This window comes from Oncorhynchus kisutch, linkage group LG14, assembly GCF_002021735.2.
Source record: "Oncorhynchus kisutch isolate 150728-3 linkage group LG14, Okis_V2, whole genome shotgun sequence".
NCBI lineage: Eukaryota > Metazoa > Chordata > Actinopteri > Salmoniformes > Salmonidae > Oncorhynchus > Oncorhynchus kisutch.
Genome location: NC_034187.2, coordinates 33333748 through 33349020, shown reverse-complemented (window position 1 = coordinate 33349020; position 15273 = coordinate 33333748). Strand labels below are relative to the sequence as shown.

At 51.0% G+C, this 15273-nt stretch overlaps 1 protein-coding gene across 4 annotated transcripts in view; it reads right to left on the bottom strand.

Annotated features, from left to right (window-relative positions):
* The window catches only part of LOC109903937 (AT-rich interactive domain-containing protein 1B), a 230646-nt gene that overhangs the window by 57085 nt on the left and 158288 nt on the right, over nt 1-15273 (bottom strand). For all 4 annotated transcript variants that reach the window (XM_031788275.1, XM_031788277.1, XM_031788276.1 and 1 more), the window contains exons 5-6: nt 11998-12259; nt 239-325 (exon numbers count right to left, since the gene is read on the bottom strand). In XM_031788275.1, the coding sequence (XP_031644135.1) occupies nt 239-325; nt 11998-12259 (349 nt within the window). The remainder of the gene's footprint in view (nt 1-238; nt 326-11997; nt 12260-15273) is intronic.

Below are 15273 nucleotides of genomic sequence, written 5' to 3'. Positions count from 1 at the left end.
CCATAGCCAGGGTTGTAAGAGGCTTAACTCTCTGTCCTCAGACCCCCCCGCTCCTGCTCCACTCAGCCCAGATCCACAGCTCTACTCAACACACAGGTGGGCACTAACCTAGAGCTAATCTGCAATTACCGCACACACAATACACTAGAACACACAAACATGCAAGCAAGCACACACACACACACAAACACACACATATGCATGTACACACACGCACACACTTTGTGGTCAGACTTACCCCTCTCCTGAGGCATGGGGGACTGCGTCAAGGGGGAGTGAGGGACATCCGACGTGTTGACGGGGATCTGGGGGGCCATCTGGGACCCTGTAAAGAAACACAGGGGGACAGAATGCAGTGAGACACATATTATCAGCACAAAAAGTGAGGGGACATGTTTTAGGGTAACACCACTCCGTAAACTGACGGAAAGCATAGGCCGAGCTGCTGTACTGTATCATCTGTGACAGTTACCTTCATTTTAATCTAACAACAATGAAACGCTTTGGCTGAAATGGATTCCTCATCCTTTCCCAAAGCCCAAGGTGAGATGAGTCAAAAACAAATAATTGTTCTCAAAACATCCGTTTTTGCCCTGAAATGACATATTCTACTATAGAAGGACACACAGGTAAAGGATTCAGTCTCTGTCTAATTCTATTCTCCTCTATCCACATTTCATCCTCCTCCGAGGTTATTCAATTAAAAAGGCTTTGTCCCGGGTTTATAAAAAGACCATATAGACAGGCCCACATAACATAGCAAAGGAGCATGTGTGCCTATGAAAATGTCTCTCAGTACAGTGCAACATAGAACCAGTCATCACTGTGTGGATCTCTTATGGAAGCAGTGTAATTAGGGCAATCCTAATATAAACAAAGCCATCAAGGTGTATTGATCCCTGATGCTCCTCTTGTGCATTAGAAACCCATTACAGACCAGTGGGGCTGATTAGGGGAACGGAAGATGGACGTTTGTGGATTGATTTAACCCAGAGGAAGGTAAAACAGGTACACCTCCCTCACCTCCCTCTGCTACTGAAGGCTTGAACCAATGGAGATAAAAGGAAATAATTCACGACAACAACATTTTGTTCCAAAATATGGGGAATGTGTGGCTAATGCTCTCCTTTTCCTAGCCACCGTGCTTCTACACCTGCATTGCTTGCTGTTTGGGGTTGTAGGCTGGGTTTCTGTACAGCACTTTGAGATATCAGCTGATGTACGAAGGGCTATATAAATACATTTGATTTGATTTTGACTTTAAACAGAACCAAAAATGAACAGCAAATTAAAGTATATTTACACTGAACAAAATGATAAACACAACATGCTACAACTTATTTCAAAGATGCTACTAAGGTACAGCTCATATAAGGAAATCAGTCAATTGAAAGACATTCATAAGGCCCTAATCTATGGATTTCACATGACTGGGAATATATTTTTTTAAAGGTAGGAGCGTGGATCAGAAAACCAGTGGTGTGACCTCCATTTGTTTAATGCAGCGCAACACATCTCCTTCACATAGAGTTGATCAGGATGTTGATTGTGGCCTGTGGAATGTTGTCCCACTCCTCTTCAATGGCTGTGTAAAGTTGCTGGATATTGGCGGGAACTGTAACACGCTGTCGAACATGTTGATCCACAGCATCCCAAACCAGCTCAATGAGTGATATGTCTGGTGAGTATACAGGCCATGGAAGAATTGGGACATTTTCAAGATCGCAGGAATTGTGTACAGATCCTTGAGACATGGAGATGAATGGCACGACAATGGACCTCAGGATCTCTTCACGGTATCTCTGTGCATTCTAATTGCCATCAATAAAATGCAATCGTGTCCATTGTCCGTAGCTTATGCCTGCCCATACCATAATCCCACCGCCACCATGGGGCACTCTGTTCACAACATTGACATCCGCAAACCGCTCGCCCACACAATGCCATACACGTGGTCTGCGGTTGTGAGGCCGGTTATATGTACTGCCAAATTCTCATGTTGGATGTGGCTTATGATAGAGAAATTAACATTTCATTCTCTGGCAACCGCTCTGGTGGACATTCCTGCAGTCAGCATGCCAATTACACGCTCCCTCAACTTCTGTTGTATTGTGTTGTGTGACAAAACTGCACATTTTAGTGGCCTTTTATTGTCCACAGCGCAAGGTGCACCTGTGTAATGATCACGCTGTTTAATCAGCTTCTTGATATGCCACACCTTTCAGGTGGATGGATTATCTTGGCAAAGAAGAAATGCTCATCAACAACCGATGTAGACAAATATGTGCACAGAATATGAGAGAAATAAGCTTTTTGTGTGTATGGAACATTTCTGTGACCTGGAAAAATGGCACCAGCACTTTACATTTTTATATTTGACTATAAAATGTGTTTGTATTTTTGTTCAGTGTACATGACGCCCTATGTGGAGCCCACACTGTTCTCTGTGCTGTACGTGTGAAGAGAGAGAGAGGGCGATACATAGAGCACAGATGAGATGGTCACTGTGTACAGTGGGAAATACATGACTGGAGGTGTCACACACTCCATGTAAACAAACCCAATTAAGTCAACGTAATTTCTTTGCATAAACTGCATAAACAACATTTCCATCCACTCGCCTGCCCACACATACACACATTAACACTTACATACACAGAGATACAGAAACCCACACACATACACACACACACACACACAACACACACACACACACACACACACACACACACACACACACACACACACACACACACACACACACACACACACACACACACACACACACACACACCACCACCACAAGTTGCTCCAGCAGCAACTCTTGGCAGAGATAGCGAGTGAGCGAAACCTCATGCAGCACTAACACTACAATAACAAAAGGACATCACTCTCTTCAGCCTCCACCACACCAGTGGCTGGGAGCCTCAGAACACACACCAGCCAGCCAGAGGAAGACATGGGGTAAACTAAGAGGAGGGGCATGAAGAGTCATGTCCCCGGTCCTCAGAGGGCTAGGGGAATATGGGGAAAAGCAGGGTGGACAGGCTCAGCCCTTGTGTGGCTAACCACAATCAGCACATATTTTCGGAGGGTGGATTTTTGGTTGTCGCATCGGGGGCACATTAGAGACGTTTACAGACCCAATGACCCGTGACAACACCCCCTCTGCAAGGTCACCTTTACCCTCGTGCCCATCTCATCTCTCAGCTAGGCAGGCTTGCTGCAGTTGGTGAGGGGGCTACAATGGGCTACAGTTGTCACATCATGTTTGAGCGGGTGGGAGGGTGGTGTGTGTTTCTGTGGGATGGCAGTGGGGGTGAGGGCATGCATAGTGAGTAGCACCCTCTATCCTCCACTGCACTCTCTTCATCCCTATGTAGTTACAGAGAGACAGAGAGAGAGAGAGAGAGAGAGAGAGAGGAGGGGGAGACAACAGCCTATGGAGGGGAGGAAAAAGACAAGAGGTGAGAGGAAAGAGGGAGGAGGAGGGGAGAGTACAGTAGGGAGATAAGTAGAAGATCTGAGGAAAAGGATAGAAAGTAGAAGAGGGCAAGACGAATGGAATTCAGTACCAGAAATCACTTCCTCTCCTTTCCTCTCTTCTCCTCTCCTCTCTTCTCCTCTCCTTTCCTCTCCTTTCTTCTCCTCTCCTTTTCCCTCTCCTCCTCTCCTCTCCTCTCCTCTCCTCTCCTCTCCTCTCCTCTCCTCTCCTCTCCTCTCCTCTCCTCTCCTCTCCTCTCCTCTCCTCTCCTCTCCTCTCCTCTCCTCTCCTCTCCTCCACCTTCCTTTTTAATGAGCTCCATTGAATAATCATCTGAGAATAAAACAAACAGACAGTCCAGAAGGCCTGGCAGCACGTGTAAGACCGAGTCTGATTAATAATTCAACGATCAGGAGGCTTTTCTCCTCAGCCTCCTGCCTCAGCGCTGCCTCCGTTGCAGAGAGAAGCAGGTTTAAATGTCAGCAGGCTTTACCTTAATCCCCCAACCCTCTGCCTCTCCAACACAGCATCTTTATTACCAATGACTGGCAACATTAGGGTGTTTGTTCACATGTCTGCTTGTGCTAACCGAAAGTGACTATAGCATGTGGAGGGTAGCTTGAAAGACGTGACTGTTGGAGGCTTTTTTCCACAACAGGAGTGATTCTGTATTGTTACTGGCACAAGGAAAGGGAATGTGTTGGGGGGGGTGGGCATCCACAGGTGCTCCAGAACACAATTAAAAGTTCTGTCAATCAGGCGGAGCACAATGGCTGGCTTGCTATCCTTCTCCCTCTCCTTCTCCCCTTCTCTCTCAAACAGCATCAGGAGTAATTTACACCTCACTATCGCTCTCACCTAGGACCTAGCTGTTACTCACAGGTCAGGATCATCCACGGGAACACACACGTATACACACGCACATGTACATGCACGCACATGTACACACAAACAGTGTAAATTTAAAGCATAACGAAGTTTGTGGATGAACTAAGAGTATATGGGCACAGTATGCTGCATTATCTCACTACAGAAGTTAGAGAGGAAGTAACTGCGTGTTTGAAAACCCACCACTACTTGTGAAGAGGAAGGAGAATAAGATATCTACAAATGAGAGCCAAGTGTCTTTGAAGTGGTTCAGGAGTAAAATAAAAAATTATTGTAATTTCCATTTTGGAAATGTTTAACAAGAACAACTTTTCCCACGATAGAAAGTGAAAGGCCAAAAGCAATGGAGTTCATGCATTTTTAGATAATGCGACCACTAAAACCCAATAAACTTTCAAATATTCCTCGGCAAGGATTGTTAGGGCAACGCAAGTCCCTTTGAAGAGGGGTTTCTTCTTTGAAGCTTTTTTTGAAGAGTTTCAAACGTAAATGCCACTGAACTGAGTTCAAAGACACACACGGGTACTTGTGGCCATATTCCTCTCTGTTTTTCAGGGTTACCAATATTAAGCCTCTGAGTGCGTGGTGCATCCCATGCAGATTCACCGATCAGCTCAGACCCACTGAGGACTGTATTTGATGATGAAAGGGAGATGTGCACAAACACACACACACACACACACACACACACACACACACACAGTTGGATGAACAGAAGCCGTTCTGAGTAAGTTCATTAATAGCACTGAGTGCTACTGGACTGACAGGAGAATGAGGGAGAAGAGCTTGTTCAGTAGCCCCCCAGGTTGGTAGAATACACCCTGCAGGCACACACACACACACACACACACACCCACACACACACACACACACACACACACACACACACACACACACACACACACACACACACACACACACACACACACACACACACACACACACACACACACAGGCAAGGTAATGCTAGTGTGTCTTTGCGGTCTGTAAGCCGTAAACAGCGGGTGGCAATAATTGTGGTTTAGGTCTCAATGAGCATAAGTCAATGATTTTCCAACCTGGGGCTACCGTCAAATGTGAGTTACCGCTCCCTGTAGGAGGCGGGGGAAAGTGCTGGGGCGGGAAAACGCTCTCCCATGGACCCCATTACTAAGCTAGCGCTGAGCTGGGCTGGGGGAGGTACGGCAAGGAGGAGGAAAAGTGCAGCTTAAGGTAAAAGCGAGACAGAGAGAGAGAGGGTGGGGGGGGGGGGGGGGGGCAGCGCCAGAACAGCCAGCCAGTGTACCATGCTGCCTGCTGCAGGAAAATAATTGTGCACACTGCTCCAGGTTCCACTCAGCCAGCCAGCCCAGCACAGAGCGGGATTTCTCTAAAAGGCCGATACAGCAAGCTAGCATTTTGATTCTCCTTTTAACAGGCAGGCTATCCTAGAGCAGTTTCACTTTGTACTGTACCAACCATCAGGAGGCCAAGCTCCCTAAGACCGAAGGGTGTGGAGAAATGGAGAGAGAGAGGAAAGGAGGGAGGGAGAAAGAAGAAGACATAGGACAGGAAGAGGGGGACTCAGTGGGAAGTATGCTCCAGTGCTGTTCTGGCTCAGGAGGGGACAGAGGGACGGCCAGAGGCAGTGTTCCACACACACAGCCACTGAGGGACTGGCCATTGGAACTACCACTGGATGTACATTCACTAATGCTGCGCCACACTCCAACTAAAACGAAGGGATCTGGGCTAACTTTCACATCTAATAGCCGTAGCATATGTCTAGAGCAATGTTTTGCGTCTGCATTTTTTGGTTTGTTCCTTGTACTGTATCACAATAGGACTACGCCTCGGCTATGAGTGATTAAGCCAACATAGATGCTCAGTTGCATCTCCCATTGGTTCAATGATTTATTTTTGATCTTTCCAGACCTCACAGAACCCAGTCTATCAGCTGTGTTTGCTGCAACATCTTCATTACCATAGATACACCCCCTACCCTAAGTCTACATGCGTTATGATTAAAGCTAATGTGGCTGGCTAGTGGAGCACTGGAGGAAGACTGAGAGGAGGAGAAAGGGGCAGTGTGTGTGTGTGTGGGGGGGGGGGGGGGGTACCCACGACTGACCTGACAAGTCTGTACCCTTCCTCCTCCCTCACCCTCCATCCGAAGATGCTCTCTCTCACACCGTGACTCGCCATGACCTTTCAGAAGCTCCTCTAGCCCTGGAAGCACTTTAAGAGGGCACAGATGAACAGTTCACTCTCCAAAGCAAGCGCTCGTCAGAAAGCTTCAATCACATCTTTAGAAGTCAATGAGGCAGTGGAGGAGGGCTGGGGAGATGACGAGGACTGGGGAGAGGAGGAGGGCTGGGGAGAGGAGTAGGGCTGGAGAGAGGAGGAGGGCTGGGGAGATGACGAGGACTGGGGAGAGGAGGAGGGCTGGGGAGAGGAGTAGGGCTGGAGAGAGGAGGAGGGCTGGGGAGATGACGAGGACTGGGGAGAGGAGGAGGGCTGGGGAGAGGAGGAGGGCTGGGGAGAGGAGTAGGGCTGGAGAGAGGAAGGGGGCTGGGGAGATGACGAGGACTGGGGAGAGGAGGAGGGCTGGGGAGAGGAGGATGGCTGGGGAGATGACGAGGACTGGGGAGAGGAGGAGGGCTGGGGAGAGGCGTAGGGCTGGAGAGAGGAGCAGGGCTGGGGAGAGGAGGGATGCGGAGAGGAGGAGGGCTGGGGGACGAGAGGGATTGAGTGGGGCTGGGGGGGGGGCTGGGGGAGGAGAGGGATTGAGTGGGGCTGGGGGGGGGGGGCTGGGGGAGGAGAGCGATTGAGTGGGGCTGGGGGAGGAGAGGGATTGAGTGGGGCTGGGGGCGGAGAGGGATTGAGTGGGGCTGGGGGGGGTTGGGGGAGGAGAGGGATTGAGTGGGGCTGGGGGAGTAGAGGGATTGAGTTGGGCTGGGGGGGGGGCTGGGGGAGGAGAGGGCTTGAGTGGGGCTGGGGAGGGGGGGCTGGGGGAGGAGAGGGATTGAGTGGGGCTGTGGGGGGGGCTGGGGGAGGAGAGGGATTGAGTGGGGCTGGGGAGGGGGGGCTGGGGGAGGAGAGGGTTTGAGTGGGGCTGGGGGGGGGGCTGGGGGAGGAGAGGGATTGAGTGGGGCTGTGGGGGGGGGGCTGGGGGAGGAGAGGGATTGAGTGGGGCTGGGGGAGGAGAGGGATTGAGTGGGGCTGGGGGAGGAGAGGGATTGAGTGGGGCTGGGGGCGGAGAGGGATTGAGTGGGGCTGGGGGGGGTTGGGGGAGGAGAGGGATTGAGTGGGGCTGGGGGAGGAGAGGGATTGAGTGGGGCTGGGGGGGGGGGGGCTGGGGGAGGAGAGGGCTTGAGTGGGGCTGGGGAGGGGGGGGCTGGGGGAGGAGAGGGATTGAGTGGGGCTGTGGGGGGGGCTGGGGGAGGAGAGGGATTGAGTGGGGCTGGGGAGGGGGGGCTGGGGGAGGAGAGGGTTTGAGTGGGGCTGGGGGGGGCTGGGGGAGGAGAGGGATTGAGTGGGGCTGTGGGGGGGGGCTGGGGGAGGAGAGGGATTGAGTGGGGCTGGGGGGGGCGGGCTGGGGGAGGAGAGGGATTGAGTGGGGCTGGGGGAGGAGAGGGATTGAGTGGGGCTGGGGGCGGAGAGGGATTGAGTGGGGCTGGGGGGGGGTTGGGGGAGGAGAGGGATTGAGTGGGGCTGGGGGAGGAGAGGGATTGAGTGGGGCTGGGGGGGGGGCTGGGGGAGGAGAGGGCTTGAGTGGGGCTGGGGAGGGGGGGCTGGGGGAGGAGAGGGATTGAGTGGGGCTGTGGGGGGGGCTGGGGGAGGAGAGGGATTGAGTGGGGCTGGGGAGGGGGGGCTGGGGGAGGAGAGGGTTTGAGTGGGGCTGGGGGGGGGGCTGGGGGAGGAGAGGGATTGAGTGGGGCTGTGGGGGGGGGCTGGGGGAGGAGAGGGATTGAGTGGGGCTGGGGGGGGGGGGCTGGGGGAGGAGAGGGATTGAGTGGGGCTAGGGGAGGAGAGGGGTTGAGTGGGGCTGGGGGAGGAGAGGGATTGAGTGGGGCTGGGGGGGGCTGGGGAGGAGAGGGATTGAGTGGGGCTGGGGGAGGAGAGGGGTTGAGTGGGGCTGGGGGAGGAGAGGGGTTAAGTGGGGCTGGGGGGGGGCTGGGGGAGGAGAGGGATTGAGTGGGGCTGGGGGAGGAGAGGGATTGAGTGGGGCTGGGGGGGGGGGGGCTGGGGGAGGAGAGGGATTGAGTGGGACTGGGGGGGGTTGGGGGAGGAGAGGGATTGAGTGTGGCTGGGGGAGGAGAGGGAGTGAGTGGGGCTGGGGGGGAGAGGGATTGAGTGGGGCTGGGGGGGGGCTGGGGGAGGAGAGGGATTGAGTGGGGCTGGGGGGGTGGGGGCTGGGGGCTGGGGGAGGAGAGGGATTGAGTGGGGCTGTGGGAGGAGAGGGATTGAGTGGGGCTGGGGGAGGGCTGGGGGAGAAGAGGGATTGAGTGGTGCTGTGGCTATGCTAGATGGACCTTGATGGACCTTGGAGGAGAATAAGAGAAAGGCGTTTGATTTTCTAAGGCGGGCAGCTCAAGCAGTGGCAGTGTTGGGTCATCAGGGAGTGAGGTTGTCGTCCATTAGTAGTAATACAACAGTGAGTGGATCTTCTGCAGCTTTCATATACAACCACACACTTACTAAGGTGGCAGAAAGCCTAGCGGTTTGAGCGTTGGGCCGGTAATCAAAAGGCCGCAGGTTTGAATCACCGAGCCCACAAGGTGAAAGAATCTGTCGGTGTGTCCTTGAACAAGGCACTTAACCAGCATTTGCTCCAGGGGCGACGTACTACTATGGCTGACCCTGTGTCTGGCTTATGTGACAAAAACACCATCACACACACACAAATATTCCTAAAAGAATGTCACTCTCCTACTACCGATGAAGTTTGTTAATTTGAGCTAGTTTGCGATAGCAGGAAAATAGTGGACATTTTGTAGGGGTTGATACATTTTTCGTAATGGAAAATCAAGTCTAAATTTCAAAGTGGAAATTACAAACTTACGATGCCTTTTTCAAATCCAAGTTAAAGATTTCCTGCATTGCACAGTACAGTCTTAGAGGTCAAAGGGCAGTTTCATCAGTTGGTCCCTGAGGCCCGTACACACACAGGGTTACATCACCATGGTGATCAGAGAGACAACAAGGAGAAAGGCTGTGACGCCCTAAGACTGTCTGTCAATGGGGTGGACACACTGTCTGTCAACACCCCTGAACAACAGAACATACAAGCATCAAAGTGAACAGAATCATAGAGAGAGGGGATGAGGGATCACTAGTTACATCCCTACTGCGATGTTGGACTAGAGACTGTGAGAGAGAGAGAGGCTTTGATAACCAGCAGTGGACAGAGATGCAGAGATATTGTTGAGTGACGAGACGCTGGGTGTCTCGTGAAGCCCCAAAGTCTCTCCTTCACAGTGTACTGAGTGCGCTCAGAGCGACTGAAGGATTTCCTCAGCGCGCATCCCATTCCGCCTGGCATACAGATGAGAGTAATGCCGTTTGCGTCCCCCGAAGCCCGAAAAATGCGGGGTGCTCCGAATTGGTTTAGAGACATTGGTGCTGAGCAATGTGATTTCTGCTATGACTGTCACAAATCTAGCGCAACAGGAAAATCAATTTGCTGTGTGTGCCTCCTCCTGGCTCGAGGAGAATCCAAATGCCAGGAAACCCAAGATCATTTTACAGTCTATTCTATTTTGCTTCACAGAGACTGAGAAACTGCAGGAGAGAGAGAGAGAGAGAGAGAGAGAGAGAGAGAGAGAGAGAGAGAGAGAGAGGAAATGAAAAGCGGGACGCCAGGGGAACCAGAGGCTTTCTACGACTCCAAGATCAATATGTCCTTCTGTAGGCGTGATTGTCTCGTACACACCATTCTCTGTCTGTACTGTCTATCACTGAGATGATAGTGTGTGTGTCCATGCAAAATTAATGTGCAGCGTCTGTGTGCATGCATATTGCCTGTGTAAGTGTGTTTGTGGGAGCATGTGCATTTATCTGGTGTGCGCTGCATGTGCACTGTCAGTCAGTGTGTGTGTTAATGAGTGTGTGTGAAGGTGTATATATAGTGTGTGTGACAGACAGATGAAAGGCTGACACTGTGAAATTGCTCTCCTCTCTGACCATTGTCAGGGGTGACAAGTGTCCCGTGAGCGCTCGGCCGTGTGACATGTGCATTGTCCCGGTAACCGAGGCAGACCTGACAGCCGCCATCTGAGGGCGATAAACCACAGACCCGGTCACATCACGGTCAAAGCGCAGTGGCGTGCAGTAGAGCAGACCTGACCAGTGACAATTCCACAGACTGGACCATGCTACTCTGCGCCTCCAGGTCACTGTTATGGAAGAGTGACCCTTGAACTCGAGGGCTAGGGACAGCCAGTCAGCCACATTCTGCACAGAGGCAGATGTCTTTTATTGGTATGTTTAAAAAGGAGGCAGGTTGCAGGTAAGATAAATCACACAACTAGGACCTGCTAGGAAGGAGAAAGTCATCAATTCTTCATATCACAACAACATTAGTACTCAGTGTTTCTCCCTCGAATACACAGTATTATGCCTGGTGCTGGTATTTCTCATTAGAAGTGATAGTATAAACCACAAGAGGTTGGTGAGACCTTAATTGGGGAGAACAGGCTTGTGGTAATGACTGGAGCGGAATCAGTGGTATCAGACACATGGTTTCCAGGTGTTTGATAGCATTCCATTTGCTCCGTTCCGGCCATTATTATGAGCTACAATAGGTAAACCCTAGCAGCTGTTAGCAGACTAAGATCCTGTCTCTATGAGGATGTGTTTTCGCATGATGGGAGAATATTTATTGATACTATATTAATCACACCTGTCCCTCCGATGAGATCCACCTCCCGTCTCGCCATCTCACTCCGGATTTCTCAGCATTTCCTGCCGTCCGCCTCGGGAGCGGCTGTCCTGTTTTTTCATTAGTGTCAATCACTCCTGCACAAGCTCAGTCCGCCCGGAACAACCCGCCTGCCTCAGGAGCTCACGCATTTGTCCCGCCTCGTCAGCGTGATTGACAGGCCTGAGAGCCGCAGACGTGCCGGTCAGGCCTCAATCAGGAAGAGCAGCGGAGGCTGTGGTTAGACGAGGAGGGGTGGGGAGGGCAGGCAGACAGGGTCACGTCCACATCTCATAGCCTTGTGTCACTCTGGCCTGTCCAAGGCATGTCCAACACACTCCCATTCCTTTACCTCACTGTTTATCTAAACTAAAGCTCTGCTATTCCTCTAGGGGGACACAGCCATCTGCTATTGTCTTATTTTGGAGGCCTGTTTTGAAAGGAAGAACACAGAGGCCAACAGCAACCATCTGTATCTGTGCATCTAAAATATTTTTCAAAATGAAGATAAATGACAAATGATTTCCAATAGAAAGGGGACCAAGGAAACTAGATTGATCAGCTAAATGGGTCAGCTTGAAATGGCCACTTCTAAAGAACATCATTATTCTGATCAATTTCCTGCAGGGTGTCATCATACCTGAACAGGATATTTGAACAGACGGTATGATGTTCAGGGATGCTTTTTGTGAAATGATTTGCCTTAGTAACCCTGTAGGCTTACCTTGTGCTGTGGTTGGGCCGCTAACTGGGGAGATTGGGCCAGAGCCGGAGCGTGATTGGTTGGAGCCCACGGGGGAGCCAACAGGAGAGGGCGATGGGCCGCTGCCTCGGCCAGACAGGTGGGGTGATGCGTGGGGTGAGAAGGGTGACTGGGACGGGTTACTCTGCTCCCCCTGGCTACTGGTGGAGCCTGTAGCACTGACGGCTGAACTGTGACCAGCGTCCGTCCCTGTAGGGAGGTCGTCTATGGCACCAGACAGGTCCTGGAACAGAGGAGATGGTAGGTGAGTACAATGACGGGCAAATCCTATTCAATGCTGTGATGTATTTTGTCCAAACCCTGTCTATAATATACACTGCGTGTACAAAACATTAATGACACCTGCTTCTTTCCATGACACAGACTGACCAGGTGAATCCAGGTGAAAGCTATGACCCATTCTTGATGTCACCTGTTAAATCCACTTCAATCAGTGTAGATGAAGGGGAGACAGGTTAAAGGAGGATTTTTGAGGCAATTGAGACATGGATTGTGTATGTGTGCCATTCAGAGGGAGACAAAATATTTAAGTGCCTTTGAACGGGGTATGGTAGTAGGTACCAGGCGCACCGGTTTGTTGCCAAGTTGGGCCAGCATCCCCGTGGAACGCTTGTAGAGCCCATGCCCCGACGAGGCTGTTCTGATGGCAGGGGTGAAACTCAATATTAGGAAGGTGTTCCTGATGTTTGGTATACTCTGTGTATTTGAACAAGCACGACATTGTGAAACAGAGCAGTAGTGCCTTGATGGTGTAGGTCAGACAGTCTGTTCTATGTGATGTGTATGATGGGCCAGTATTCAGGGGGAGTTCATGTTACACACGTCCCCTGTGGGGAGAGAAAGAAGAGGGAGGGAGGGAGGGTACTGACTGGCTGAGGGTATTCCCCCATCTGAATATTTTCCAGGGAATCCCCTATTAATGCTGACAAACTGCAGAACTATAGTCTGATAAAAGAGGAGGGTGAAGGGAGAGAGAGTGGGAGGGAGGTAGATGGTGTGTGTGTGTGTGTGTGTCACGACCTTTTACCTAGACTTACTACAGCCACCTCTCACGTGTCTCCTAAAATGGCCAAGTGAAAATACTGTTTTAATGGTAACAGCTGAAGATGAACCAAACTACTATGGTCCTTTCACAAGTATGGTATGTATTTTGTGATCAATTGTTTACTAAAGCAGAACATGGTGATTGAAGGATTTGTTTACTAAAGCATTACGGCATATTGTCAGTATGTATAACATTGCTTCTAAAATGAGCACCATTAAGCAGATTTCCTGGTGACAAACAGGCCTCTCTCTCTCTCTTTCTCTCTCTCTCTTTCTCTCTCTTTCTCTTTCTCTTTCTCTCTCTCTTTCTCTCTCTTTCTCTTTCTCTTTCTCTTCTGTGGAGGCAGTCACAGGTCACCACAGATGTGTGCCATTTGACACAGCGGGGTCCTGCAAACAGGGAAACCATGGCGACAGCTTTCCAAACAGGTGAATCCAGTGTGACATCCAACAAATTGTTAACCTAAGAGCCAATTAAAAACGGGGAAAGCACTGTGAATAATTACATTACCTGCCAGTTGCCAGTTCTCCAATAATCGTTGGGCAGAAAAGCATATAATTAATTTGAACGATTTGAGGACAGACCGGTTTGGATTAGACTAATGGTTGACCACATCTAAACAGTGTTCTGACTGAGAGAGCCCATAAGACCAGCTTCTTCCACACATGAACAGTGAAGAAGCCCCAGATGCTGCTTCCTCCTCCACACTCTCCACAGTGATATTTACAGCAGCGAACAGCCAGCCCAGCCAGCACCCGTCCAAATACCCAACAAGCTAGCTGGGGCCCATTCCAAAGTGGCCCAAATCCAATTTATTGCCTCTCTGCTACAAATTGCTCTGTGCATTGAGTCTCCAAATAGCTGTCAACTACTCCCAGTTGGCATCTTGTATCACTTAATGTGCTTCTGAAGCATGTAATTGTAATAATCAGAAAATATTGAGGTGATAATAACCACTTATTTTGAGATGGCCAGACCCCCACGTAATGACCTCCTATCTAGATGTTTCACACTACGTTAGAGAGGCAGTATTTTGTGACCCTTCACCTCTGGGATGTTGGCATCTCTCTCTCCCTCTCTGAGGCTGTCAGCCTGTCAGACTCAGACAGGCAGGGGCACTGAGGGGACAGCCGAGCCAACACACACAGTACAAACACGCACATACCACCAGACTAACATGCTTTGACTGAGTGGGAGAAATCCCCCTGTCCTTCAGTAAGCAGTGGGTCTTGGTGGATGTCCCCCCTGATTGGGCAGAGATGTGTATTAGTGATTGCTGCTGGGAAGGGAAGGAACAGGCAGATTGGGCCAGCCGGGCAAGCCAGGTTTCTCTGGTCACACTGTCTAGACAGGGAGGAGTCAGGTAACACACCAGAGCTTCCTGTCTGTGGACCAGAGGAAGAGAGAGAGAGCCCTGACCCTCAAACTTCCTCACACACAATACTGCAAGGCACATATTCAAACTGCTTTCTCAAGCCTAAAGCAGGGTGAACCAGCATGCATGACTGTATTGGGCAGGGGAGGCTTTCTCACATGCACTAACAAAAGTGGTAGGGTAGTGCTGGGACTGGTAGTAGGGCAGAGGATGGGACTGTAGTTGCTGCTAGGGCGAGGTCAGAGACTGCAGCTAGCTGGGACCGGAGCTGAGTGCTGGGGCCATGCAGGGCTGGTGTTGTCAACTCTGGTTAGAGGCTCTTGGGGCAGTGCTGTCCAGTGTGTCACCTTGCTGTTGGACACACCAGCCACCCCCTGCCACTACAGCTGCCACCCCCAGTGTCCCCCTGCCACCCTCCTGCCAACACCCTGCCACCAGGCCAGACAGGCTTGCTGACTCAGCCCAGTCACAGAGCCATAGCAGTGGGGAAGACAGGGAGACTGGTGGGCTAGGAGGGTGTGGGATGGTGGAGGGTTGGTGTGTGGATGGGGAGGGTTCTCTCTCACTCTTTCCAGTTGGTGAGACACCCTCACACAGGGCGTGAGAAGGACCAATGCTGATATTCAAAGTGCCTGCAGTGACATAAGAGGGGAAACTCTAATGGAGGGGAAAAGTTGCATTTAAAATGCAAAGATCCAATGTTAATTACCCATGATGTTGCTATCAAAGCCTCAACCACTGTACCCACTGGTATTTAAAACTGATTTAGTGGACTCCTACAGTACAGAAGGCTTATTCCTCTCTTTCTCTGAGTAAA